Consider the following 26,882-nt stretch of genomic DNA (forward strand, 5'->3'; position numbering starts at 1 on the left):
GCACTGAATAGCCTTGCAGCTTCAAGGTCTGGCTGTTTCCTACTGGTATCCAAATTTTGTTCATTTTTATGGTTTCCTCCTTTTTGTTGAAATTGTCCACATGCTTGTGGATTTCAATGGCTTCTCTGTGTAGTCTGACATGGTATTTGTTAGAGTGGTCCAGCATTTCTGTTCTCAAATAATATGCTGTGTCCAGGTTGGTTCATCAAATGCTCTGGGAGCAAAATGAGACTACAGTACAGTATGACTTTTAAAAAAAGGAATAGACCAGAGAAACAGAATAAAAAAATCTGGGTGCTTCAAACAAATGTCCACGGTAACTATTTAAACCCTTTTTATTTACAAATAATATTTACTGATTTCTGTTCTCAAATTCAAGGCACTCCCAAGTACATAATTTCCTTCAAAAACAACTCTTATGTTTCAGCACTGGTGTTGCTGTCTCTGTCTGCCTCCTCTTCATTTAAGATAGCGGCGCCCAGAGCCTGCAGATCATCCAGCACAGCAAAAAGAGACTCTGTGGAGAAAGGAAGAGAAAGCTGTGAGGATTGAGAAAGGACAGAGGAAGATGCCAATGGGTTCCTCTGACTACAGCAGGCATGGGCAAACTTTGGTCCTCCAGGTGTTTTGGACTTCAACTCCCATAATTCCTAACAGCCTACTGATTGTTAGGAATTGTGGGAGTTGAAGTCCAAAACACCTGGAGGCCCAAAGTTTGCCCATGCCTGGTATAGATGTATTTTGATGTATGTATTTTCCTTAACATTTTTGTGATAATGTATTTTTGACTGTGTTGTGCCCCTTCTCGAGCTGTCAGGAGAGGCAGGTAAGAAATACATCATCATCATCATCATCATCATCATTGAAAAGAAAGAGTGACGGCACACATTGAGTGTAGATGGTGTAGGGAAACAACCCAAACTGGTTTCTTGCAGCATCAACAACAAGAAATTACAGGGCAAGGTATTTATACCTTTAGATGGAGGCTTATGCCCTGTCTTCCCAGTTGATTCTTCTGGGCCCCGAATTGCCAGCCGTCGATTCTGTTTATGCTGAGCCAACAGCCCTTCCTCCTTCAAGGTCACCTGGACAAAGAAGTAGATAGGCTCAGCACTCACCAGTGGGAAAGCTGAACTTTTTTCTTCTTTGGACCTACCATCAGCAGGTTCTTGTCCCTCTCGAGCTCTTGCATGCGCTTTTCAAGCCGTGCAACCTCCTGTTGTGTGGCAGATTCTTGCAGCTTGGCCAACTCCTCACTACGTGCTTTGTCTCTTGCTGCCTGTCGCTCTGTCTGGCGGAGGGCAACCACTGCAGAGTTGCACAGAGGGGTGGAAAGGGATCACAATGAAACAGATAAACTGAGATAAGAACAAGGGACACAAGGCTCTTAACTGCACAACTTGTAAAAGCCAAAGGCAGCCTATCTGTCAAACTATCTTTAACAACAATAACAATATGATACTATTGGCAGAGATCACAGAACTCTACATGTAGAATCATAGAATAATAGAGTTGGAAGAGACCACACATGAGCCATCCAGTCTAACCCCCTGCCATGAAGAAAAGCACAAAGTACCCCTGACAGATGTAATAAAGAAATCTTTTCCTAGGTACATAGCAAATATGGCAGGGCATGAACTTATTTTTTTCCAGCCCTGATGTTTTTTCAAATTGAAAGAAAAAACCAAGTTATGGGTGAGGGACAACAACTCCTAAATTCACAAAGCTATGATGGTAGATAGGATGTGGTAGTGCAAAATAGTAATTCTGCCAAACTCTGGGAAGAAGACTTATTTCCAAGTTTCTGACAGAAATGCAAGAATTTTGCCGAGAGTATGCTACTTACCTGCCTGGGTATGCTCCCTTCGTGCTTCATTGAGACATTTTTCCATTTCTGACAGATCCTTGCGCAGTTGCATTTCTACTTCAGTCACTTTCTCCTGCAGGGCTGCAAAGAAAGAGCAATTTATTCATCACTGATGCTGACATATTAGTTCCTCCATGCATTTCCCCAATTTTTTGTTCCTACACACTAAAGAAGTAATCTACACATCATACCTGAATCGCAGTTGCAATCCATCAACAAGAGGACTAACTATGAGTACTTAGATTTCACTTCTAGAGTAGATAACGGACTTGAGTCTACTAGCTTTGAAGAGAGGCTGCATCTATCTACAGAGTTACACTGGGGCTCTAGGATGCTTGTGTCTGTCAGCTTAAACACCTTTGAAAGGAGGTTCACAGCCACACAGAAAAGCTGTCTCCTGGAAAACTTGTCACATCCATTCGCCTCCTTCAGGGAGCCCAGCAGGTAACTGCCAAAGTCTGAAGAAAGTAACACTACAGCCCCCAAGTCAACCTCCTTTAATAGAGGGTCAGTCTTACAATTGCAATGCTGGATGCCATCATATATTTCTGTTAAAGCAGGGGTTAGGCAAATGTGGAAGGCTAGGAGCTGCATTAGCAACCTCAACACACTCTCTTAGAACAACAACAACAACAATCTAATAGGTCCTAAAAGGGTTTAGGAAGGGCCAAGATGCAGTGGAAATACCTTCCACAGTCCCTAAAGGGTATTTTTGGGGCAATTTTTTTTTTGGGGGGGGGAGGAGGAAATATAAGGTGTTTCAACAGGATGGACCCAATTTCAAAGCAGTATATTCAATGATGGTAACATGTTAAAATTACACAAAACGTTAGAAGTGATTGTATGAGTTATCAGGTTCTACTAACCGTTTTGAGCCAGGAGAATATCTTATTATACCTTATGTTGCAGAGTCATCACCTTTAGAATGACTGAGGAGGCTAGGGGCTGTGTGTGTGTGTGCTGGGAGAGGCATCTAGTGGTAATCATTTGAAATTCTATGTCCTGCCCTTTCAAGGAGTAAGAGTTTCAATCATGAGTTGTCCACAGATGCAGAGATAAAGTGATTTCAAATCAGATCCACTTTTTTTGCCCCAAAATGCCCTTTAAGGGCTGGGGAAGGGCACTGTGTTATTTTGCCTCATTGGCTCCAAGACACATGGTGGAAATATTCTCCACACCTTCTAGATCAGGCATGGGCAAACTAAGGCCAGAGGGCTGGATGTGGACCTCTGGGCACTTATTTCAGGCCCTCATTTCTTCCTATCCTCTTGGCATAAGGACATGGCAGCCTGCCACATCCTTATGCCAAAAAGACAGAGGAGGAAGCTGAGAGCCCTCTGGAGCACTCTCAGACACTGTGTGTCTTGTCCTCCTAGGACAGTGAGAGTGGCCCCATCCTTATGATGGGAGGATGGCTTGAGGAAGGCATGCGGCAGCTAAGAGCCCCTCGGAGCAATTTCCACCACCACCTGTATCACTCTCCTCCCAGCATCATGCCAAGAGGACAGCCTGAGGATTGGGGGAGGAGGATCGAGGCAGTTACTGTGTGTCTCGCTTTCCTCTAGTATAAGGATGGGGTGAATAGTGTGTGCCTTGCCATCCTATCTCTCCTGGCCCGGCACTTCCGTCTGGGCCTGCAATGCGGCCCCAAAGCAAAAACGTTTGCCCATTCCTGTTCTAGACAGCATTTAGGACCAAAAAGCCTTTGGTTTTCGTTGTTGCCTTTTTAAACCCCTGGAGGTCCTAAGTGCAACCGGATGCAAAACACAGACCACACTTTATCTAGCCCTGTCTTAGAGAAACCAACAGCCAAGTAATTACTGACTCAGACTTGGGCAGGAACAAAACTGGAGGAAGATTTGTTCACTTGGGAATGGACCTCAAGCCTAATTTCCATTTTTCTTCCTATCAGACACTCATCAGAAATATCCTCTTCACTAGCAATAAAAGTCATGCCACCCTTCACACTCCACTACAGATATGTATTGTATTGCAACTGTATTCCAGCTATTCACTTCCATTTTGTTTTTGTTTTTTTCTCCTGCTGATCACATAACAAAAAGAAAGACAGACCATTAAAAAAACAGGAGTGGGGAATGTTGGGTTCTCTAGGGGTTTTGACAGAAAACACCTAACAGTTTTGGCCAGTACAACTGATAGTAAAGGAATATGGAAAAGGAAGTATGAACAGTTGGGATGGCCAAAGAGTCCCCTCCTATGATTTCAGAGCTTCTTCTGCTCACATTACAAATATCCCAGAAAAACTGAGAATGTCCTGGCATACCTTTCTCATATTCCGCTCTCATTTGTCCCAGCTCATGCCTCAAACCTTCTTCAGATTCCTCACTCTTTTGCAGGTCCTGGCACACTTTCTCCAACTGTCTCTCTGTGTCTTCCTGTTGTTGTCTCAAGGCCTGTTCCATCATTGCTTTTGCCTCCAATGCTTCTTGCAAGCTCTGCGATTTCTCCCTCAAGTCCTGGAGGTCAGACTCCACTGCAGAACGGAGAGGGAAACAGTCAAGAGATGAGAGCAAGGCCACGATGGGGGAAAACTGCAACATTTATTCTGGGACAGCCACCTGGATTTCTGGAATTATTTGTTCTATCTCACCAGGGGTATTTGCTATACATATTTCTTCAGATGTATATATATTTTGTATGCATTTTACAAATGTATGCATTTTAATCCAAGTGTATGTATCTCTGCCCATGGAATAAAGGCTAATTCTACCTGTACGATCATTAATGTGCATATTTTGCTACAGGTAACATTCCTTTGATCCTCAAAAGTAAAGGGGGGGGGCTAAATAGTGACACTTTTGCTTTCTGGTGGTTCAGTGTACACAAACATTGTTCCATGCACAAAATACTTAAAATATTGTGGACATTTCCATTATGTTTGCACAAGTAACCATAGGAGTAAAAAAGTGGATATATTAGAGCCACCACCATGCATTTTGTTTCAGGTGTTACTTTGTTGACAGTTATGATGGTACAGGTTGAGCATATTTTATCTGGAATTATGAAACTCAACATTGTCCATATAGGTGGCTGAGATGGTGACACTTTGCTTTCTGGTTATTCAGGGGAGTATAGAATCACCTTCAGGCTATGTGCACAAGATATATAAGAAACATAAATGAATTTTATGTTTAATCTCGGTCCCATATATTCAATACAAACATTCCAAAATTTGCAAAAATCCAATACAATTCTGGTCCCTGGCACTTCAGATAAGGGATATTCAACTTGTAATTAATTTAAAACTGCACTCATTTGCACTCTGATGTCGTACAGAAATAGTTAATGTCACTTGAATGGGAACTAGATATAAAATGGCCACCTTTTTCTCTTGCTTCAGCCACCTTCCTTTCTATTAGTTGAGCTCCACGTTTCAGCTCCATTGAAAGCTGGTCTCGTTCTTCATGGAGCATCTGTAATTCTGCTTGCAGGTCTTCATAAGATGGCTGGATCCTAGGAAAGAAGCAGATGGGAAGTTTAAGGGCAATCATGTCTTGTTCTTTTTGCCAAGTCTGTACTCCACAAAATGGAAAATTTGCCTGTTTAGCAAACCTTGGAAATGATGGCTTGTCATCAGTAAATGTTTTATACCTATTTTATGTATCTATATACTTGGGGTCATGTATAAAATTTCTCAGACGGAAAGGAGTCGTAAGTGGAAAAAGCTTAAGACTGGCCTAGATGACCGTTCTCATCAACCCTAGCCAGAATAGAAAAGGAAAATGGGAGTTGCAGAATTTTTTTAAAAAAAAAAAAAAACACTGGAAGGCCACAGCTGCATGCCCCTGCATTAGTTTTAGACTTACTTCTCAGTCAATTTCATGATAGAAACTTTGTCCTCTTGCTGAAGTTTGGCCAGTGCTATTTTCTGACAAACCAATCCTAGAAAATAAAATGGTTCAGTTATCTACTGAGAGGACCAGAAGTCTCCTTTTCAAAAAATAAAATAAAAGTTGCGTCCTTACATTGACCCACTGATAAGTCAGCCCAGATATTGCTGTTGAGGCAGAAAGAATCTGCATGTAAGTTTCTACCATTCCACTAGGAGCAACAGGAAAGATAAGAAACACAAGCTCCGGTGGGGACCATGCAAAAAAGTTAGAGTGATGTACATTACAAAAAATGCAGATTTTATGCAGAACTGACAAGTTGTTGACTATGCAATTAGAAGTACTTTATACAGCACAGAACAACACAGAGAACATTCTTCTTGCTGAAACCCACATGACCTCAGTTGATAACTATCTTCCACACAACTGAATAAAATCCCACATTTTCTGCTTTGAACTGGAATATATGGCAATGTGGACTCAGATAACCCGGTGCAAAGTAGATATTGTGGGATTTTCTGCCTTGATATTCTGGGTTATATGGATGTGTGGAAGGGCCCCAGGATTCACACACTCTAGCAATGTGATGTGTGAGATAGATCAGATCTAGAAATGCCACATTTCACACATGACTTTGAGGTCATGGCTTCCTCACTTCCAGTTGTTGAAGCCCTGTGTGCCCATAAAAAGGCACATTCATGCCCTGCAGAATACAGTATGCAAATAATTATGGGGTTTCTTTTGGCATTTACTGTACTTTGCATATTTATTCAAAACATACATGCTTCCAGCTGAATCTCCGTGTTTCTGAAGTTTTGCATTTTTTGGCAATGAAGACTGATAACAGTGATAGAAGCAGGGCAGGTACATGAGAGCACACAGGGATTCTAACTACGTGAGAGCATTACAGCAAGCAATAAATGTACATCTGTATTATACCTGATCTATTGCAGCTTATGCCCAAATCTTGGAAACTATAGGCAAAGGTGTCAAGCTCACGACTCCAGATGATGCCTACCAGATGTATTATACTGAAACTCCCATCATTCCAAGATGGTTTCGGCATTGGTTGTTGATTGCACAGGAAGAATAGCGTCCATCAGAAAATTACTCCATTCAGCACCTCTACTGTTGCTCAAACAATTACAATTCCCTGGCTACAGAAAATGACTTGAAGTGTACATTTTCTCAAAAGCTAAAGACAATAAGTTATTTATGTGTCCTCAAGTCCTTTCCAATGGAAAACAACCCTACCATGACATATCATAGGGTTTTCTTGGCAAGATTTTTCAGACAAGGTTGCCTTTGCTTTCATAATTGTACATAGGATTATAGCATTGGGCTGTAATTTCAAGCACTTTCACCAATCCATTTGAAATTGTACATGTGCTCATTGTGAGATAAAGCCCACTAAACTTGGTGGGATGTATTTCTGCTTAAAGACAGACATATATAGAAGAGAACTGGGCTGTTTGTTTATTTGTTCAAATATAGCATCAAAGAGAAGATAATCTGGAGATAATCTGATGGGAGAGGAAACTGTGTTAACAAAGCAACATTTACCAGCTATAAAAAGACTTGGGCAGGCAAACAACAAGCTGAGGCTCTTTAATGGCCGGGCACTCAATCCGACCCAGGCTTCAAACTCATGACCTCTTGGTCAGTAGTGATTTATTGCAGTTGTTTTCAGATTTTATTTTATTTAACTTCAATTTATTTATTTATTTAGTGGAGACTTCTCTTAATTTTCTCACTGGGTCATGTTTATAACTGATTACTAAGCTTAGCAAAATATACTATTAAATTGATGAGTCTCTACAATAATGGTAATTGGTTTTAAATATTTATAATGCTTAATATTTATTTATATTTATTTATTTATACCTTATTTCTGGATGTTATATGCTTTGTGTGATTTTTGTCTTGTATTTTATGTTAAACTAGCTGTGCCCGGCCACGCGTTGCTGTGGCTGATGGGAATCATTTGTTGACCAGTTGGAATAGCAGTGAATAGCCTTGCAGTCTTAAAGTCTGGGTGTTTTCTCCTTACGTGAATCCTTGTTTGGTGAGCTGGAATACAATGGAATAGGTTTGCTGCTTGGAAGGCTGGGCAGTTGCGTTGTAGGGAAATGGTTTTTTAGCCAATTTGAATGGCACTGAATAGCCTCGCTGTTTCAAAGACTGACTGCTTTCTACATAGGGGCATCCTTTCTTGGGCAGGCTGAATGAGATGGAGTAGCCTCATGGCTTGAAATCCTGAGGGTGTACTATGATGGGGAAATGTTGGTTGGTTAGATTGAACAGCACTGAATAGCCTTGCTGTTTGGAAGCCTGGTTGTTTCCTGCCTGGGGGAATCCTTTGTTGGGAGGTGTTAGCTGGCCCTGTTGGTTTCCTGTCTGGAATTCCCATTTTCAGAGTGTTTTCTTTATGTAATGTCCTGATTTTAGAGATTATATTGTTGCTTCCTGCCTGGGGGAATCCTTTGTTGGGAGGTGTTAGGTGGCCCTGTTGGTTTCCTGCCTGGAATTCCCATTTTCTGAGTGTTTTCTTTATGTAATGTCCTGATTTTAGAGATTATATTGTTGCTTCCTGCCTGGGGGAATCCTTTGTTGGGAGGTGTTAGGTGGCCCTGTTGGTTTCCTGCCTGGAATTCCCATTTTCTGAGTGTTTTCTTTATGTAATGTTCTGATTTTAGAGATTATATTGTTGCTTCCTGCCTGGGGGAATCCTTTGTTGGGAGGTGTTAGCTGGCCCTGTTGGTGTCCTTTCTGGAATTCCCATTTTCGGAGTGTTTTCTTTATGTAATGTTCTGATTTTAGAGATTATATTGTTGCTTCCTGCCTGGGGGAATCCTTTGTTGGGAGGTGTTAGCTGGCCCTGTTGGTGTCCTTTCTGGAATTCCCATTTTCGGAGTGTTTTCTTTATGTAATGTTCTGATTTTAGAGATTATATTGTTGCTTCCTGCCTGGGGGAATCCTTTGTTGGGAGGTGTTAGCTGGCCCTGTTGGTTTCCTTTCTGGAATTCCCATTTTCAGAGTGTTCCTCTTTATTGAATGTCCTGATTTTAGAGATGATATTGTTCTGTATTATTACACCACAGTAATTGTAGACATGATATTTGTTGCCTGAGAGCACAGGCAGGCGGAAGAGAGAGAGAGGCCCAGGCAGGTGAGGCTGGGAAGGGAGGGCCTTCGTCCGAAGAGGGGGAAAGGGGAAGGAGGGTTTAGGACCCTTTAAGACACCGGGGGGGGGGGGGGGGGTCTGTTCCCGGCCTTGAGGCCACCCCTTCAGGCCGCTATCTCCAAAATAAAATAAATTGTTAAAAGAAAAGAAACCTTGGTCCTTGCGGCCTCCCTCCAGCCTGGCTCTTCGGGGGGGGGGGGGGGGGAGGGAAGGTTCAGGCTCCGGCTCTCTCCTGGCTGGGGCCGCCCTGAGGCCTGTGGGGCACGGAGGAGGCTGCAGTGCTCTTCGTGGGGAGGGGGGGCTTTCTGGAAGCCCCCCCCCCCGCCTTAGCCTCTGCAGGCCTCAACATCAAAAAAAGAAAAGAAAAAAGAAACCTTAGGGCCTCGCGGCCCTCCTCTTCGGTGGGCGTCACAGGCCCCGCTGCGTGGAGGCCCCTCCTCCTCCGATCACCATGGGGCCTTCCAGCCCGGCTGACGGCTGGGGTTTTAAGGCCCCGTGGAGGTTTTTGAAGGGATTAATTGTATCAACCTAGAGGCGTGGATGATGGGTTGTGTTGTCCAATTTCGAGGTTGGGAGGCCCGTAGTTTAGTTGTTTTGCTCGGTGCCGCGATTCCATCACTCTTTTATATATATAGATGTGCTTTGATTTGCATTGTATTATATTCATACACTGTGTATTTGCAATGTGGCACTGAAGTGGCCAAACTGTAAGCCGCTCTGAGTCCCCTTCAGAGTGAGAAGAGTGGGGTAGAAATACAGTACACAAATAAATAAAATTAATACCCTGGATGGTGTCAACTCTCTTTGCTGCAAAAGCAACTCTATTTCCCAGTCCTGCCAGACGGGACAAGGTCGCCTTCCATGTCTCCTCCTGTCCCAGTAGATGCTGGTTCACTCTATGAAGCAACAAGATATAAGTAACTGGTTAGGCTAATAGCGTGGACAGAATATGCACCTCATTTTGGAGATTAAACAAATTCTTTCAATGTGATCTAACCAAGGAGGCTTCTTCTGGGGCAAAAGTCCCCAGAGAACATTCATAAGGAAACAGAGGGAAAGGATATCTTTGGTTCCCTCCCTGATTAAGGAAAATACAGACTTCATCCTAAAAGAGGCAAGTAACAGTATGGTGAGTTTTTTAAATACCTAATTAAGTAATTAGATTTAAAGTCAATTAATTTTATTACAAAAAGTCTAGCCACATGATTAATTGGAAATGGCAGTAAGGGCTAAGAAACCTATTAATCACAACAATTAAGTCAGCAGATACCAGAGGATGATTTATTACCATAGATCCTCACTCATTCTTCCTCCCCCCACCCCTGAAACATTTCCCTAGGATAAAGATTGAGAACTTTGGGAAATTTGGACACATCATCCCATCAGTGTCTATAGCTGATGGTAATAGTTCAGCAGCATACTGAGGACCATATATTTAATTCCCCACTCCTGCTCCACAACATATTGAATGAAACAAAACATTTGCAACATGAAGCAGGCCTTTGTTCTTTCCCCCAGAACTTTCTACAGTTCTTTGCCATCTTTAACTTCAATGAAGAAAATGCAAACACTTGGATGGAAAAGATAAAGGCTGACAGAAGGCAGCAAGCAACAGGAGACCAGTGATTCCTGACTTAGGGGGGGGAAATAAACCTCTTCTTGAGGATGGATAAGGGGATTTGAGAAATAAAGAATGAGCTCATGTTCAAGCATGGCTCTCTAAGTGTGGAAAGCAGGAAGAAGAAAAGCCAGCCAATGAATTAGAAAGTGAAGTAATTCTTTATGTCGACCTTCAGTCTTGCCTTGTTGCTCAGCATTACCTGCTGGCTAAGTCTCCCAGTCCCTTAAGGGCATTTTCAGCAGCCTCTGCTCTTATTTGAAGTTTCTGTGCTAGTTCCTTTGAGCGCAATGCTTCTGCTTGGAGAGTCTGTGGGGGAAAAGAGACCGTTTGAGAGCAAGGTTTCCTCTTGTAAAGGATAAGCTGAAAACACATTTTTCAGTGACTCCCATCACCTTTCAGAATGAAGCAGCAGAGGAGAGGAAAAGCCCTTAATCCTGCTGCAAACACGCCTTTATTGTTAAAAATGTTCACATTCCTAGTCTAGCCTCTAAATATAGAAAAATAGAAATGAGTAATAGAAATGACCCTGAGGGAGCTGGGGGTGGTGACAGCGGACAGGGAGCTCTGGCGTGGGCTGGTCCATGAGATCACAAAGAGTCGGAAGCAACCGAATGAATAGACAACAAAAAGAAATGAGTAAATTGCCAGGAAGAACAAAAAGAGCTCCCAGCTACCTGTGACACAATCACAAACCCTATTCCCTGGCTTAATACCGTAGCCTATTTGGACTGCTTGCAGTGGGCTTGCAGTTAGGAAGGATGGTATTACAATACAAATACAGTAAAACTTGCATGAGGGGATTCCGGGTGATTATTGTACCTTATTTCTCACTTGTTCCATGTTTGCCTCAGCTGTCTTGTCTTCCAGACTATGGCTCAAGAGTGCCACCTTCTGTTCCCTGGACTCCACTTCTTCTTCTAAATCTTTTACCTGCAGGTGACAAAGGCAATGCTGGCCTAATTAATATGATTAACATGAGCAGGGCCTTTTCCAAGGTGCTGTCTATGCATGCAAACATATTCTCCTTATTTCAGGTTTTCCTGGTCCATAGTGACTTCATTTACACTACACACATCTTTATTGCATCCAATGGAGACTGGCATTGCCAGCAACACCTTTCCCCTATGTCAGCTCATTTCAGTGTTTAAGGGTGATGCCAAGATGATCATGTGTGCACTATATTTTGTATTTTTGCCCACCACACAGCAATGGCCACTCCAATTTTTTTAAAAACTTTCTTTATTGAATTTTATATAACCTTTCTTCTAAAAGTGAGATTTGCTCATGCACGTGAATGTATTTATGATATGTCTGCATTATACACATACACCTCAATGAGAAATAAATGATAATACAGGGAATCCCCAAGTTACAAACAAGATAGGTTCTGTAGGTTTGTTCTAAAGTTGAATTCATATGTAAGCTGGAACAGGTACAATTTTTGTGTAACTCCAGCCAAATACATACATACATACACACACACACACACAAGCTTTGGATAGCGTAGAGAAGGGTTAACACCCCTGTGACATTTGTTTTGCTGACTATGCCTCTTTTCAGGAGATTTCACCCCTCTTTCTGTCCCTTTGATAATTGGATTTTACGAACCCCCATTCATAACTATGAGTCATTTGTAAGTTGGATATTTGTAACTCAGGGACTGCCTGTAATAATACTAATAATAATAAGTTTTTATTTATTACTCGCCTCTCCTTTTGGCGCAAGGAAGGGCACAACATAGTCAAATACATCTATACAATCACATATGAAAACATAACATGCAATCATAAAAGCTTACATTAAAATACCTGAAACAAAGTTAAAAGACCATAAACATAGAAAGCAATTTAGAAGTCACAGTTAAAATGGACTAGGTAAGGCTGCCGGAAAAATAGGTCTTCAGTTGTGTTTTAAGTTCTGGCAGGTCATTTAGCTGTCAGATTTCTTCCACAGTCTTTAAATATCCTATTAAGTGAAGTGGCTTGTGTTTAAATGCTGATAGAAGAAGGTATGCAAATACCAACATGCAATTATCTTTTAAAAATAAAGGCAATTGCATGCTGGCAAAATGGAAACATGTAGCACTGTGTGGTGGCATGGATCAGGAGATCTCCCATCCATCTGTTACCCGAAAACCAATTTCCCATTTTAACACTAAAGCTGATTTGGATCACTGGGCACACATGAAATAATTTGGGTTTTCCAAAGAAAGTGTAGAGTAAAAGCTTTCTCTTTTAAAACTCAGATGTAAGTCTCCAGGGATGAAAAAGAACGGTATTAGATTCAAATACTTACGAATGTTGTGTGAAAGAAAGATTGCAGATAAACAATTAGAAAATATATTACAATAATTATATGTAATGCCTGAAATTAGAATAAGTAATAGGACAGAGCTGTTTTTTTATGCTAAGGTAATGACAAGGTTGGAGAATATAGATTTGGGAATAGAGCAGGCATGGGCAAACTTCAGCCCTCCAGGTGTTTTAGACTTCAACTCGCACCATTCCTAATAGCCTACTGGCTATTACTCACATCTGTGAGTTTGACCATGCTTGGAAAAGATGATGTACCAAGATGACTGTATTGTATGAAATGTTTTGAAATAAGTAAATAAGGCTTTTTTTTAAAGAAAGTTGTGTTTTGTGCCAGCACTGGGTACAAGGTGAGTATGATGTACAAGTCTTTAAACCCCTGGTGTCCAGTTCTGAATTATAAAATTAGTCAATATTTTTATTCTCTGTATTTGCAAGGGGCTTGCTTCTTTAAGTTAGGAGGAATAGAATGAGTTTACTACAGCAGTGACAAAGAATCAGCGTTGGAAGAGACCCCAAGGGTCATTCAGCCAAGCCCCATGTTGCCATGGAGGAAAGCACAATCAAAGCACTCACAACAGATGACTATTAAGCCTCTGCTTAAAATCCTCCAGCGAAGGAGACTCCATCACACTCCCAGGCAGTATATTCCAAACCAGAAGCTGCTTCCGAATGTTTAGGTGCAATTCTCACCTGTGACACTTGCTTACTACTTATTTACTTGATCCCTCGCTGTCCGAGTATGATGGTCCTCTAAGTGTAGTGTCTTGGCAGAGAATAAATAGGTGACTGTGGTGTCCTATTCTTGGCCCGCATGTTCTTCCATAGTGATGACATGGTTTTCTAAGTAGAAGGCAGTCCCGGTCAGGAATGGTTTCATGCGCCTTCCTCTTGCACGTTTCTCCCTTTTGCCTTCCATTCGTGCCTCTTCAAATTCCACAGCACTGCTGGTCACAGCTGAACACTAGCTAGAGCGCTCAAGGCCCAAGGCTTCCTAGTTCTCGGTGTCTATGCCACAGTTTTTAAGGTTAGCTTTAAGCCCATCTTTAAATCTCTTTTCCTGTCCATCAACGTTCTATTTTCCATTTGAGTTGGGAGTAAAGTAACTGCTTTGGGAGACAGTGATTGGGCATTTGGACAACGTGACCAGTCCAGCAGAGTTGATGACGTAGGAGCATCGCTTTAATGCTGGCGGTCTTTGCTTCTTCTAGCACACTGACATTTCTCCGGCTATCTCCCCAAGAGATTTGCAGGATTTTTCGGAGGCAATGCTAATGGAATCTTTTCAGGAGTTGAGTGTGATGTCTATAGACAGTCCACATTTTGCAAGCGTATAGCAGGGTTGAGAGGACAATAGCTTTATAAACGTTTAAAGTGCACCTAACGTTTAGGTGCACTTCTCACCTGCTACACTATACCTACTCATATTAAATCAAGGGTTTCATGTACTTCTTATGAAAAAGCTTGTGATCATTTCACCCCATCCATATACATCCTTTCACCCATAATCCTTTACTGCACTCTCCCTCTCCAATTCCTGTCTTCAGAGTCAAGATGTTCTGTCTTAACTTTAAACTCTCCCACACTCCCATGTTCAGACGTATGGTATTTTTTTTCTCTGCTCTTCCTGCTCTAAGCTTCTTTTGAGCTTTCTCCCACTGTTCCAAGCACATACCTTCCAGTCTAGCTGTTTAATGGCATTTCTGTGACTAAGTTCTTGAGATTTAAGCTGCACGAGGAGGGAAAAGACTTTCTCCCGCCAACAAGTCAGCAACCCCTGGAGCTTCTGGGATGAGTCAGACTGAAGAGGGTCTTGGAGCTGCACCTGGGAGAATTGAGAGAAAATACATAATAAATGCTTTGGAAAATGACTTAAAATTGTCATAGCTATTTCTGATGAAAATCATAGAACCCCAGGGATTTTTTTAAGAAGAAAGATCCCCAGAGGCAAGTTGTGGCAATTACGTACATTCAAAAGCAGTCCAGCATATAATGCTGACATGCTGCAAGACTCATACTTTGCTTTGATCACTATATAATAAATATAAAACATTTTTTATCCTAGGTTATAAATGTAATTTCCCAATTGGTTCTATGATAAAAAAAACATGGAAAAGGTTTATTAAACTGCAAAAACTGTTTTTGCAGAACATCCTGCAGCACATTTTCCTATAGTTTTTCAATGAATATCTGATAGATTCTCAACCAATTCAACATAGTTTGTGGAAGCAAGAAAAACAAAGTTTCTGGAGTATAACAACTACTTTCAAAGTAAGTACTGCACAATTAAATGCGAAATAACACATTCAAACCAGGAACAGATTTTTTCCAAATTTTGTTACATAGTGGTACCCTGACAGAGAAAGGACAGAAAATGGCATGTCTGCATCCAATGGAGGGCTACACAATCGGTTTGAAATACAGTATCACTCTGCTTTCTGAACTTCACCTACATAAGTATAATGGTAAATAATAGTGAACTCTACTGAAATGAACAACTTCCTGACCCAAGAATACCATAGAATCTTAATGAAAGATCTAGAAAATTCATTGAAAGGACATGATAAATGACACTACAGATATGAGATTCAAACTTTAACCAATTATTTGGGTTCAAGTCAGATTATTTTTGCCCATTTGTTTATACCTTCAAGGGAAGAGTACTTCCAGCTATTCTTAATTATAAATACCTTTTTGCTGAGCTCAGTCTCCTGTAGTGTCAGGATATCAGTGAGGGAAGCCAGGCGAACCTGCAGAAGTTCAGCTGTAATTTTCAGTGCCTCTTTTTCATCTTCCAGTTGCTGAAACAGGAGACAAATAGTGAGGTCAGATATTGCTGCATATCCTTACAACCATACAGATGAAAATCTAGGTGTTCCCTTCTCTAAGTCTCACCTGTACTCTGTTTCTCAGGTGCTCCAGCTCAGAAGTAGGCTGTCTCGACTCCTGCTCCCCAACATAGGTCTTCAACTGCAGCATCAAAGCATTCTGGGAGGCCAGTTCTGCCTTTGCCATGCTAGAAGGGAAAAAAAGACTGCCTTTTTCCAAAACTTGGAGACAACCTCAGTAGGGGAAGGGGGTCCAGAAGAACTAATAATACCTGAGCTGGTTCTGGAGATCATCCTTCTTCTCCCTCAACTGGACTGTCTCCTTATGGTGAGTTTCTAGATCCTGTTGCAGGACACACACCTGATTCTTCAGAGAGGCAACTTCAGCTCCATAGACTTCAGATAGCCTCAATAACTATAAGGAGACAGGGAGAGATTGCAGTCCTATGATTAAGTATATACACCCTGCCTTTTGTTATTATTGTATTTTGAATTTTAGTGTGCCAGTATGATAAAAGTGGTTTGCCTGCTGGAGTGGGACTCCATGAGACCAGAGTTCAAATCTCTGCTCAGCCACTGAAACTCATGCTGCACTCTCTCAGCCTTAGAAGAAAGGAATGGCAAAACCCCTCTTAACAAATTTTATTGGGGAAAACCTATGACAGGTTTGCATAAAACAAAGTCACTGAACAAATATATTCATGGGTAGCTGTCAGCTCACCACAGCCGCTCCTGAATGAACACACGAGACTCTTTGTGGTATCACCAGGAACTTTTACTGTAGGAAACATGAACATCAGAAAAGCCAAGAATGGGAGGCTCCGGCCAACCCTCCTTTATATACCCTCCCCCTCATTTGAACAGTCTCTTCCCGCTCAGTAAAACCCCGCGCAAATTCCCCGCCAAGTCCATCAGCCGTTTCTCCTCCGAGTCCTGGGACGCAGGTGTCTTATCAATGTCAGTGACCCTGAAACTCAGAGCCACATCCAGGCTCTAGTAGCAGGGTTCTGACATGGCGTCCTCCTCCCCTTCGTCCTGGAAGGAAAAGATTAAACACAACTATTGTTCTCCGCTGTCCAGAGTTCCTTTATACTTTTTTAACAGGCTGCAATGGAATACCGGGTGTACCTTTCCTAGGTCCTTTGGTAGCCTCAGCTCATAGGTCACTTCGTTTATTCTTTTTGCTACCCTGAATGGCCCTATATAGCGTGGAGCCAATTTCTTGGATGGGAACCCCAATTTCAGGTTTTTTGTGCTCAGCCAAACCAGATCTCCTTCGCCCAATTTGTCCCCCTCTCGGCGCCTACGATCCGCAAAGAGCTTGTACTTCTTTTGTGTTTCCCGCAATGCCTCTACCACGGTTTGCCACCCTTGCTTGATTTTGGCCGGCCATTCCTCGTCGGTCTGGCCCTCCCCTTCCTTCCACTCGGGTAGCCTGGGGAAAGGTGCCACCTCCTGTCCGTATACTATTTCGAATGGGGCACGACCTGTGGCCGAATGTACGGCCCCGTTAAAAGCCATCTCAGCAAACGGAAGAAGGTCCGCCCAATCATCCTGTCTATAATTGGTGTACATCCTTAAGAATTGGCACAGTGTCTGTTGGGTACGTTCGACCCCCCCGTTGGTCGCGGGATGAAAGGCCGAGCTCAGGTTCCTTTCTGCTCCTAATAGCTGTAAGAATTTTCCCCAAAATTTTGCAGTAAATTGGACTCCCCGGTCACTAATTATCTTGTCGGGACACCCATGTAGGCGATATACATGCTTCACATACAAATCAGCAAGTTTTTCAGCTGAAGGAAGTTTTGGCAGAGCCACAAAGTGTGCCTGTTTTGAGAATAGGTCCAATATTGTCCAAATGTATCTGTGGCCTCTGCTGGGGGGTAGTTCGCCTACAAAATCCATGGCTACGCATTCCCATGGCCTCATGGGCTCCACCACCTTCTGCAATAGCCCCTGGGGCTTCCCCGGTGGTGTTTTTCCCTCTGCACATAATTCACACTGCGTGACGTACCCCCTGGCGTCTTTCCTCATTCCGGGCCACCAGCATTGTTTGGCCAACAGTTTAATAGTCCTGGTGGGGCCTAGATGACCCGCACCCTTGTTATCATGGTACTTCCTTAACATTTCTCGTCTTAAACATTCAGGAATATACAATTTCTTATTTACAAACACCAAATCCCCACACAATTCTCCCTTTTCTTTGTTTGTTTGTAACCATTTGTCCATTCCATACGCTCGCTTCAACTCTTCCTCCCATATTTCTCCTCCCCCCGTGGAAATGGCAGTACGTTTGTTTTCTTTGGCCGCTTGTGCTCGAGTTAGTACTGCCAGGCCCCATTGCTTATCAAGAAAAATACTCCCTTCAGATTCCTGAATTCCTCCCCCGTGCTGAGGCATTCGAGAGAGAGCGTCAGCGAGTATATTATGTTTCCCCTGGAAGAATCTGAGTTTGAAATCAAAACGGCTGAAATATTGGGCCCATCTAATTTGCTTCGCTGATAGTTTACGAGGGGATCTTAGATACTGTAAATTTCTATGGTCAGTCCACACCTCAAACGGTGTTCCACTTCCTTCCAGGAAGTGTCTCCAGCACTCTAGTGCTTTTAGAATCGCTAAGGCTTCTCTCTCCCAAATCGGCCAGTTTTTTTCTGTATCGCTAAACTTTTTTGACAGATAGCCACATGGCTTCAGGTTCCCCCCCTCGTCTTTCTGTAGCAGAACTGCCCCATATGCCCGGTCTGACGCATCGCAATGTAATACAAAGGCTTTCGACATATCAGGGTGCTGTAGGACAGGCTCCTCCGTAAAACGCTTTTTAAGGGCTTCGAAAGCTTCCTGGCATTCTATTGTCCAGGTCAGTTTGGCCCCTGGGGCCTTCACTTTGGCTGTTTCTCCCCTGCCTTTAGTCTTTAACAAATCCGTTAATGGCAAAGTGAGGCGCGCAAAGTCCTTGATAAATGTTCTATAGAAGTTTGCGAACCCTAGGAAGGATTGCAGCTGCTTCCGTGTTTTGGGGGCTTCCCACCCCCTCACGTCTTCTACCTTCGCAGGGTCCATCGCCACTCCCTGGGATGAAATCCTATACCCCAGAAAGTCTATCTGGTCTTTATTGAACTCGCACTTGGCAAGCTTCGCATACAGTTTTGCTTCTCTCAACTTTTGCAGGACTTCCCTGACTAGTTCTATGTGTTGCTCCTTAGTCCGAGATACTAACAATATGTCATCTAAAAAAACAAAGACTCCCTTGTACAACAATGGATGCAACACTTCGTTGATTAATTGCATGAACGCGGCGCCTCCGCCGCACAAACCGAAAGGGAGCACACGATAATTGAATAATCCGAATGCACAGGAGAAGGCCGTCTTCCACCTGTCCTCTGGTTTAATCTGCAATTTATGGTACGCTTCAATTAAGTCCAATTTAGTGAATATCTGTCCCTCCGATAACTGGGCGATCAAGTCCTTCACTAAAGGTAGGGGGTATTTATTTCCAGAACTGATTGCATTCAGGCCCCTGTAGTCAATGCAGAGCCTCAGCGTTTGGTCCTTTTTGCGCCTGAACAACACAGGCGCCCCTAGAGGGGAATTTGAGGGCTCTATGAAACCCCTCGCTAGGTTTTTATCAATGTATTTTCTCAGTTCCTCCTTTTCCCTAGCCGACATTGGGTATATTTTTGCCTTAGGAAGCTCTGCTCCTGGGACTAGCTCTATCTTCACTTCAACTCTCCGCTTCGGTGGGAAACTGTCTGCTTCCTTCTCATCAAATACGTCCACAAAATCCCGATACTCTGGGGGTAATTTATCTGCCAGTTCTGCAATCCTGATAGAGTCTTCCTCCCCCCTTTTCCCCGGCTCCCTTTCCACTTCCTGGCTCCCTCCTTCCAACTTCATCCTGAAAATCATGCTCTTATCCTCCCAGTTGATTTGCGGGTTGGCCTGCCCCAGCCATGGCATGCCTAGTATAACATTATAGCTGGCTATTTGTGATATCACAAATGACACCTTTCCTTCCCAACTCCCTATCTTACACTTTACATCTTCGGCACTGTACTTAGCTAATGATCCCGATGCTGTGGATCCGTCCAACTGCGAGAAAGCTATTGGGGATTCTAGGTTCGTTCTTTCGCATCCCAATCCCTCGGCTAATTCAGGGGAGATGATGTTCCTGGAACATCCACAATCCACAAATGCTTTGCAGGTTGCTTGTTTGCTGCCACTTTCAAGCTGAATGGGGACCACTATCATGGCTTTGTCCTGACTTACCAACCCCCCCGAGTGGTGCCTCATCGGTGGTTCTTCCTCGGCGCGTTTCCCTGCCACGGCTCTTGGCTTGGGCGGGCCTCCGCCTTCCCCTTTTCTCTGCCAGCACTCGGCAGCCCTGTGGCCCAAACGGCCGCACACGAAGCAGCCCCTCCTGCTGGTGCTCACGTTCCCTGTCGGCTCCGTTCTCCTCCCGGCTGGGGTTGATCCCTCCTTCCGGCTCCCCTCTTTCATCTGCGGCCGCTGCTGTAGCCCTCCTCGGTGCCTCCTCGCCTGGGCCAGCGATGTCTCGATGCGCCCCGCCAGCTGAATCCATCCGCGCAGTGTGTCAGGCTCATCACGATGCACCGCCCAGGAGAGGATCTCCCGCCTGAGCCCCTCTTTGAAGAGTTCTATCTTTGTCACTGCAGACCATTCCGGCACCTTTTCAGCGAGGCATTGGAACTCCTCCGCATACTCGGATACCGACCTCTGCCCCTGGGAGACGGTCTTCAACTCCTCCCTCGCCCGGATCTGCTCCAGTGGATCTCGGAAACGGGTCTCCAGGGCCCCCATAAAGCGTCGGAGTGACCCCAGACATGGGTCGCGCCGCGCATGTAGTTGAACGTACCAGCTGGCCGCTCCCCTCTTCAACACTGCACCAATGGCCCGTACCCGGCTGGATTCCGTTCTAAAAGTGTGGGCATTGTCCTCCATATAGCCCCTCACCGTGGTCAGGAAAAAATCCAGTTCAGAGGACTCTCCCCCAAACTCGATCCTTAGTTCCTCTCGTCTCGGTAGGGGTCCCTGTGGTGGCAATCCCCAATCCTCCGCCCGTCGCAAGCCCCCTTGCGGGCCAGTGGGCCCCGCTGCTGCTTCCCTTTGTCCTGTGCCACGCCCGGCATTCGCCAGGGGCACCAGGGTCTCAGTAGGGAGCGTAGCCGGGATTCTCGGAGGCTTTTCCCCTTCGTCGTCACTCTCCTCCACCCGCGTCAGGCTCGTTTGGATCTTGGGCCGGGCACCGGGCTCCTTTCGCATTTCCCTTCCCTTCGGTGCTGGGAGGTCTGCAAAGCCCTGGCTGCTTCCCATGCTCACGTCCCACATTGAGCTAGCCCGGAGTTCCCTTCCTCGCTCCGGCTCCGCCAAAACCGCCAGGCGCTCCATCGCCCTCGACATCACTGCCAGGGTGGTCTCCATCGCCGACATCCTCTCCTCCAGAAACACCATCTTTTGCGGGCCTGGGGAAGGTGAACCTTCCTCTCCTCCGGTGCTATCTCCCCGCACCACTCCGCGCCTCTGGGTTACCCCATTTGGCTGGGCATAAGCGGTGGATGACGCCAGGGCCGCCAGCTGGTGGAACTCAGCGTCCGTCTCGGGAGTGGCCCTTTCCGACCTTCCTCCTCCGGCGCCCAAGAGCTCTTCATCCTCCACTTGCATGTTACACCTCACCGCTACAGCGGGATGGTGTCCGTATTCTTGGCTTAGTGTCAGCTCACCACAGCCGCTCCTGAATGAACACACGAGACTCTTTGTGGTATCACCAGGAACTTTTACTGTAGGAAACATGAACATCAGAAAAGCCAAGAATGGGAGGCTCCGGCCAACCCTCCTTTATATACCCTCCCCCTCATTTGAACAGTCTCTTCCCGCTCAGTAAAACCCCGCGCAAATTCCCCGCCAAGTCCATCAGCCGTTTCTCCTCCGAGTCCTGGGACGCAGGTGTCTTATCAATGTCAGTGACCCTGAAACTCAGAGCCACATCCAGGCTCTAGTAGCAGGGTTCTGACAGGTAGCTGTGTAGAAAAATTATAACAAAATCCATAAGCAGCTATATCTGTATTGGACCAGCTCCAAAACATAGAATATGCAAACTTTTGAAGCTTTACTGGCTTCTTTTATCAACCAAATACATTAAAATCATATAGGTAGAAAAATGGTGAGAACACCTCTATATGCAATGATCTACTATGTATATGTGACATTTGAACCCTGATTCCACAGTTCAATGATCAAACCACTATACCACGCAAATTCAACTCTTCAAAAAGACCCCCCATTTCCCAGAATGCTTTTCTTCCACCACTTACCGTATTTACTTGAATCTAATGCTCTTCTTTTTTGCCTGTATGAACTGGCCAAAATTAGGGTTCACGTCATATAGTAATCCTAGTGCTGAACCAAAGCCAAAGGGGAAGGTGCTTCAGGAGCTGCACCTGGAGCTCCTCTTTGAGGTACCTCATCTATAATTTAATGGCCAGGGCTAAATGCTATGCTATCCTGGGATTTGCAGTTTGATGAGGCATCAGCCTTCTTTGGCAGAGGAGGCTAAAGACCTTGTCAAACGACTGTCCCCGTGATTCCATAGCATTGCACCAAAGCAGTTAAAATGCATTCATTCTGCAGCACCCCACAGTTTCTCTTCCATTTCTGGAAGCTTTGGTGGCCTAACACTTTTGTTTTTAAAGAAAGAATTATAAGCAGGCAGCAACTGTGATGGGCATATTACAAAGAGGGCACTCTTTGCCACTTTTTGCACATTACATTACTTTTTTTTAGTTTCGTGGGTTTGAATATTGAGGTGCGTATTAGATTTGATGGCGTATTAGACTCAAGTGTATACATACTTCTGTCTGGTGCTCCTTGTGCAGTGTCTGAAGGCCCTCCTGTGCCCTCTCTTCATACCGCTTCCGCTCAGCTTCTGCCTTTTCGAGTGCCCCTTGCAACTCCCCCTGTGCCAGTCCAAGCTCAAGGGCATGCCGTTCTTTGGCCAACTCAAGCTCTTGTCTCAGGGAGTCTGCCTCCAACCGACTTCGCCTCCTAAGTTCTTCAAGCTCCTCCCTCAGAGCCTCAGTCTCCAGTCTGCTTCCTTTCTTGACCTCCTCCAGTTCTGTTTTCAAGGCAGTGGCCTCTGCTTGGCTTTGGCTTTTGAGCTCTGCCAGCTCTCCCTGTAGGTTGACAAGGGTGTTTTCCCGAGCGACTGCCACTGCCTCCTGCTGAACTGAGGCAACTCGGAGGCTAGCAAGCTCAGCTTCAAGCCTCTGGATCTCATGGAGCTGGTGAGAGATGATCTCAGCCTGTTGGGACATGGCCATGGTGTGACAGGCACTGAGAGGCTCCGCTTCTCTGTCCAGAGACCTAGAAGGGAAAGGTGTCAGAAACAACTGCCATTTCTGGTGGGGACGAGAAAGAGGGCCTTCTCGGTGGTGGCCCCCCGGCATTGGAACACCCTCCTTAGGGAACTTAGGCAAACCTCCTCACTAGAGCACTTTAGAAAAGAATTCAAAACGTGGCTGTTTCAGCGGGCTTTTCATTCTTAGACAATTGCCAGCCTCATTGCCATTATAATAGCACCTTACACCGTTTAAGGTGATACAGTTGAGATGCTGAACCACTGTATGGAATATTTAATTACGACTACAACCATATTACTGTTTCTATTTAATTGAAGTTGCTTTTATTAATTTTATATGTCAGTTTTTATCTATTGTGTTCTGAGTGATATATTGTCATATTGTATTGTATATGCTATGGCACTATTGTGTCATTGTTTAAGCCACACCGAGTCCCTATGGGAGAAGGAGGCGGGGTATAAAGGCTTATTATTATGATTATTTTTATTATTTTTATTATTATTCCATAGACAAAAAAACTTTATATACAGGCAATCCCCAAGCTACAAACTTCCAACTTACAAACGACACCAACAAAAAGTGAGCAAAATCTACCCTTAAGAAGGGAAATTTACTCCTGGAAGTTATTATGATGGGGAAAAGGTGTCTCCACTGAAGCTTTATCCCCAATCCTTGTTTCCAAAACAACCCAGATTTTTCAAAATGAAATTATCACAGGGACAGAAAGTGAGGAGAAATTTTCAGAACAGACAGCAAAGTACCACAGGAACGTTAACCCTTCCCTATGCTATTCAAAGCGTGTGTGCATGTATATAGGCTGGAGTTACACTTTAAAATGCACCTGTTCCGACTTACATACAAATTCAACTTAAGAATGAATCTACACAACATATCTTATCCAAAACTTGGGGATTGCCTTTACTGTGGAATATTATTATAATAATAGGACTTAAACTTATTGGGGGGGCCCTATAAGCAAGGAAAATGTTGTTTTTCCCCTCTACAGGTTATGCAGAATTAAATGGATGAAACAACAGATATATATGATTGCTTACCTCTTTCTGTTTCCAGCTTCTTCCAGTTTCTCTCCCTTCTTCCTCCATCTCTGGAGCTCATCCTTCAGTCGCTGGTTTTCCTGCTTGAGTTCAGCTGCCTCCCAGTTAGAGAGTGAGGTGGCACCCCAAGGCAGCCCCACAGGTCCTGGCAAAGGAGGGGCTGACCGGCTTTGGAAATGAGAAGGTGGGATCAACCCTCTGGGCTCTATATGGGAAACAGATCAACAGCTAAAAACTAAAAGCACAGATGGACATATAAGTACTGAAAATACGGACAACTCACTTTTGTCTAGGAGGGAATTCAGGAATACAACAGATCAGTATTACGACAAATTGTGCTTGTTCAATCCACATTCTTGTTGAATTTGGCCAATGACAGAAAGTTATATAGTATACTTTCAGTGAACTGGCCCACATAGGGATTGGTAGATGCCGGATAAATGTAGTTTCTGGTTGCCTGAGAGTTACTATTAGAAATAGGCCTAACTAGAGCTATACCCCATACTATAAACTCTATATTGACTTTCTATTAATATTGAAATACTGTAATTAAAAGCAAAAATACACAAATGAGGGCAAACTTAATGTATGTCACACAGTATTATAAAAGCACCTTTGTGAATGCACTATTATTTCTTGGAATTTTTTTTTTTGCTGGTTGCTTGAGCATCTACTGTAGAGGGGTAACCCTGCTCCATTAATTACTATATTAAGACTATACCCCATACCAAAGTCAGCAAAATGAAACAGTGTCAGACTGCATTAATTCTATAGTGTAAATTCCACCCATGACACTGACATTGACAAGCACTGGATACTCATATTCCCAACTTCCCAAATAAAAAAATCAATATTATTAAATCAGTGTACACAAAGAAGAAATATCAAATGTGCTCCTTTTTTACCAGTGGATCGTGGGACTCCGAACGCAGCAGGAGGCTCCAGCTGTTTGTCTGAATCTTTCTTTCTGTCCATAGCTCTGAATTATAATCTTCCAAAAACACACTCACTGGAGTTACAATTAAAGGAACCAACACCTAGAAGTGAAAAATAATAATTTAAAAATTGCTCTCCAGGAATCTTGACATCTTCCACCTCAAGTCTATGATCAATTTCTACTAAAAGCTGACTATAAAATAGCACTGAGGCCCCTTCTACACTGCAATATTATCCAAATTATCGGCTGTTGGGAATCTGTGGGAGTTGAAGTCCAAAACACCTGGAGGGCTGAAGTTTGCCTGGACTACACAGAGAAGCCATTAAACTCCACAAGCATGTGGACAATTTCAAAAGAAAAGAAGAAACCATGAAAATGAACACAATCTGGCTACAAGTATTTTAAAAAACTCTAAAATCAGAACAGTAAATAAAGAACAACACAACAAAATAGAGGAATTCCTGACAGGAGACAATCAGGGCCAGTTAGCACCTCTCAACAAAGGATTCCCCCAGGCAGGAAGCAGCCAAGCTTTGAAGCTGCTACATTCATACTTGCCTCCAATAGACAACAGTTCTTTCTCCCACCCTGGACCTTCAACCACTTGCTTAGTTTCCAACAGATCTCACAACCTCTGAGGATGCCTGCCAGAGATGTGGGCGAAACGTCTGGAGAAAATGCTTCAGGAACATGGCCATACAGCCTGGAAAACTCACAGCAACCCAGTGATTCCGGTCATGAAAGCCTTCGACAACACACATTTTTGTGTTACTTACCACTTTGTTTCATGTACAAAATGATTAAAAATATTGGATAACATTGGCTATAATTACAATTAATATATTTAACAAGTACTTTGAATGCTTAAGGAGCCAGTCCTTATATTATCCTCTTTCTTCTTTTGCTTTTTACAAGTCAGTTAGGGTTTGGGTTTTTTAGCACAACCTGCTTTCTAAATCCTTCCTTTTACTCCCTAGAACCCCCCTTTTTCACTTCTAAATTGGTTCGTTCCGCTCACCCCTTTTCCTCCCTCTCATTGGTTCGCTCCGCCCCCTTTTTTTTGCAGGAATCCACCGTTCCGAACCCTCCACCAGCAGTTACTAGTAGCAGCCCACCGTATGCCGAACTGCGCATGCGCCAGACACTCGCGTCCTAACTCCAACGGAGAGATTACAAACTATACCAATCCGCAGACAACGGGAAAATGTGGAGCCGTGACGTCATGAAGTAGGCCGGACGAATAGAAGACACACCCCTTCGCGGGGTCTCAGCCAATCAGAGAACGGGACAACATCTTTGTTGTTTAGAGCGGTTCTTTTTTTCCTCCCCGCTTCAAAAGGGCGCGCGAAGAAGGAGGACACGCCCCTTTTTTCTCAAATCGACCAATCAGCGGATTGGATCCGAAAAAGCGGTGGGAGCTTGTTTAGATTGCAATGGAGTGCATTTACATGTAGAATGAATGCAGTTTGACACAATTTTAACTAACTCCCATGGCTCAATTGCTATGGTATCCTTTAAGTTTCAGTTTAATGAAGCACCATTACTCTTTGGCAGAGGAGGCTCAAGACCTTATGAAACTACAGCTCCCATGATTCCATAACATTGAGCCATGGCAGTATAAGTGGTGTCAAACTGCATTCATTGTACAGTGTAGACGCACCCTGAGTTTTATTTCAACGTAAACACAGCCCAGGACTATAAAGAGAAGCCTATTTCTAATTTTCTGCTGGAATGTAGAATCATAGCACTATAATTATATACTGTAACATGGTCCTGGATTTTGGATGACTGGCTGCTCTATTTTCGCTCCATTGAAACTCATAGCGCAGTGGTTCTCAACTTTCCCAATGCTGTGAC

At 43.9% G+C, this 26,882-nt stretch overlaps 2 protein-coding genes across 6 annotated transcripts; both read right to left on the reverse strand.

The window, feature by feature from the left end:
- Positions 1 to 310: 310 nt before the first annotated feature.
- Positions 311 to 26,260, reverse strand: cchcr1 (coiled-coil alpha-helical rod protein 1). Of its 5 annotated transcripts, none has more exons than XM_008121956.2 (18): positions 26,141 to 26,260; positions 24,994 to 25,125; positions 24,089 to 24,293; positions 22,527 to 23,037; positions 15,936 to 16,078; positions 15,731 to 15,851; positions 15,526 to 15,636; positions 14,511 to 14,660; positions 11,343 to 11,453; positions 10,723 to 10,829; positions 9,686 to 9,798; positions 5,695 to 5,770; positions 5,211 to 5,341; positions 4,152 to 4,361; positions 1,847 to 1,948; positions 1,157 to 1,308; positions 974 to 1,085; positions 311 to 517 (listed from the first exon to the last, which is right to left on the reverse strand). In XM_008121956.2, exons 2-18 carry the CDS (start codon positions 25,061 to 25,063, stop codon positions 417 to 419), a joined length of 2,526 nt encoding a protein of 841 aa, XP_008120163.1. In that variant the 5' UTR covers positions 25,064 to 25,125; positions 26,141 to 26,260; the 3' UTR covers positions 311 to 416. The 5 variants fall into 5 exon arrangements, with proteins under 5 accessions (XP_008120163.1, XP_003228385.2, XP_062825596.1 ...); XM_003228337.3 differs by having other exon boundaries at positions 26,044 to 26,234; XM_062969526.1 differs by lacking the exon at positions 26,141 to 26,260 and adding an exon at positions 25,881 to 26,015.
- On the reverse strand, positions 16,424 to 21,697 carry LOC134295950 (uncharacterized). Its single transcript, XM_062969527.1, has 2 exons — positions 19,927 to 21,697; positions 16,424 to 16,698 (listed from the first exon to the last, which is right to left on the reverse strand). Exons 1-2 carry the CDS (start codon positions 21,472 to 21,474, stop codon positions 16,657 to 16,659), a joined length of 1,590 nt encoding a protein of 529 aa, XP_062825597.1. The 5' UTR covers positions 21,475 to 21,697; the 3' UTR covers positions 16,424 to 16,656.
- Positions 26,261 to 26,882: the final 622 nt, after the last annotated feature.

Source organism: Anolis carolinensis, chromosome 2 (assembly GCF_035594765.1).
Source record: "Anolis carolinensis isolate JA03-04 chromosome 2, rAnoCar3.1.pri, whole genome shotgun sequence".
Classification (NCBI taxonomy): domain Eukaryota; kingdom Metazoa; phylum Chordata; class Lepidosauria; order Squamata; family Dactyloidae; genus Anolis; species Anolis carolinensis.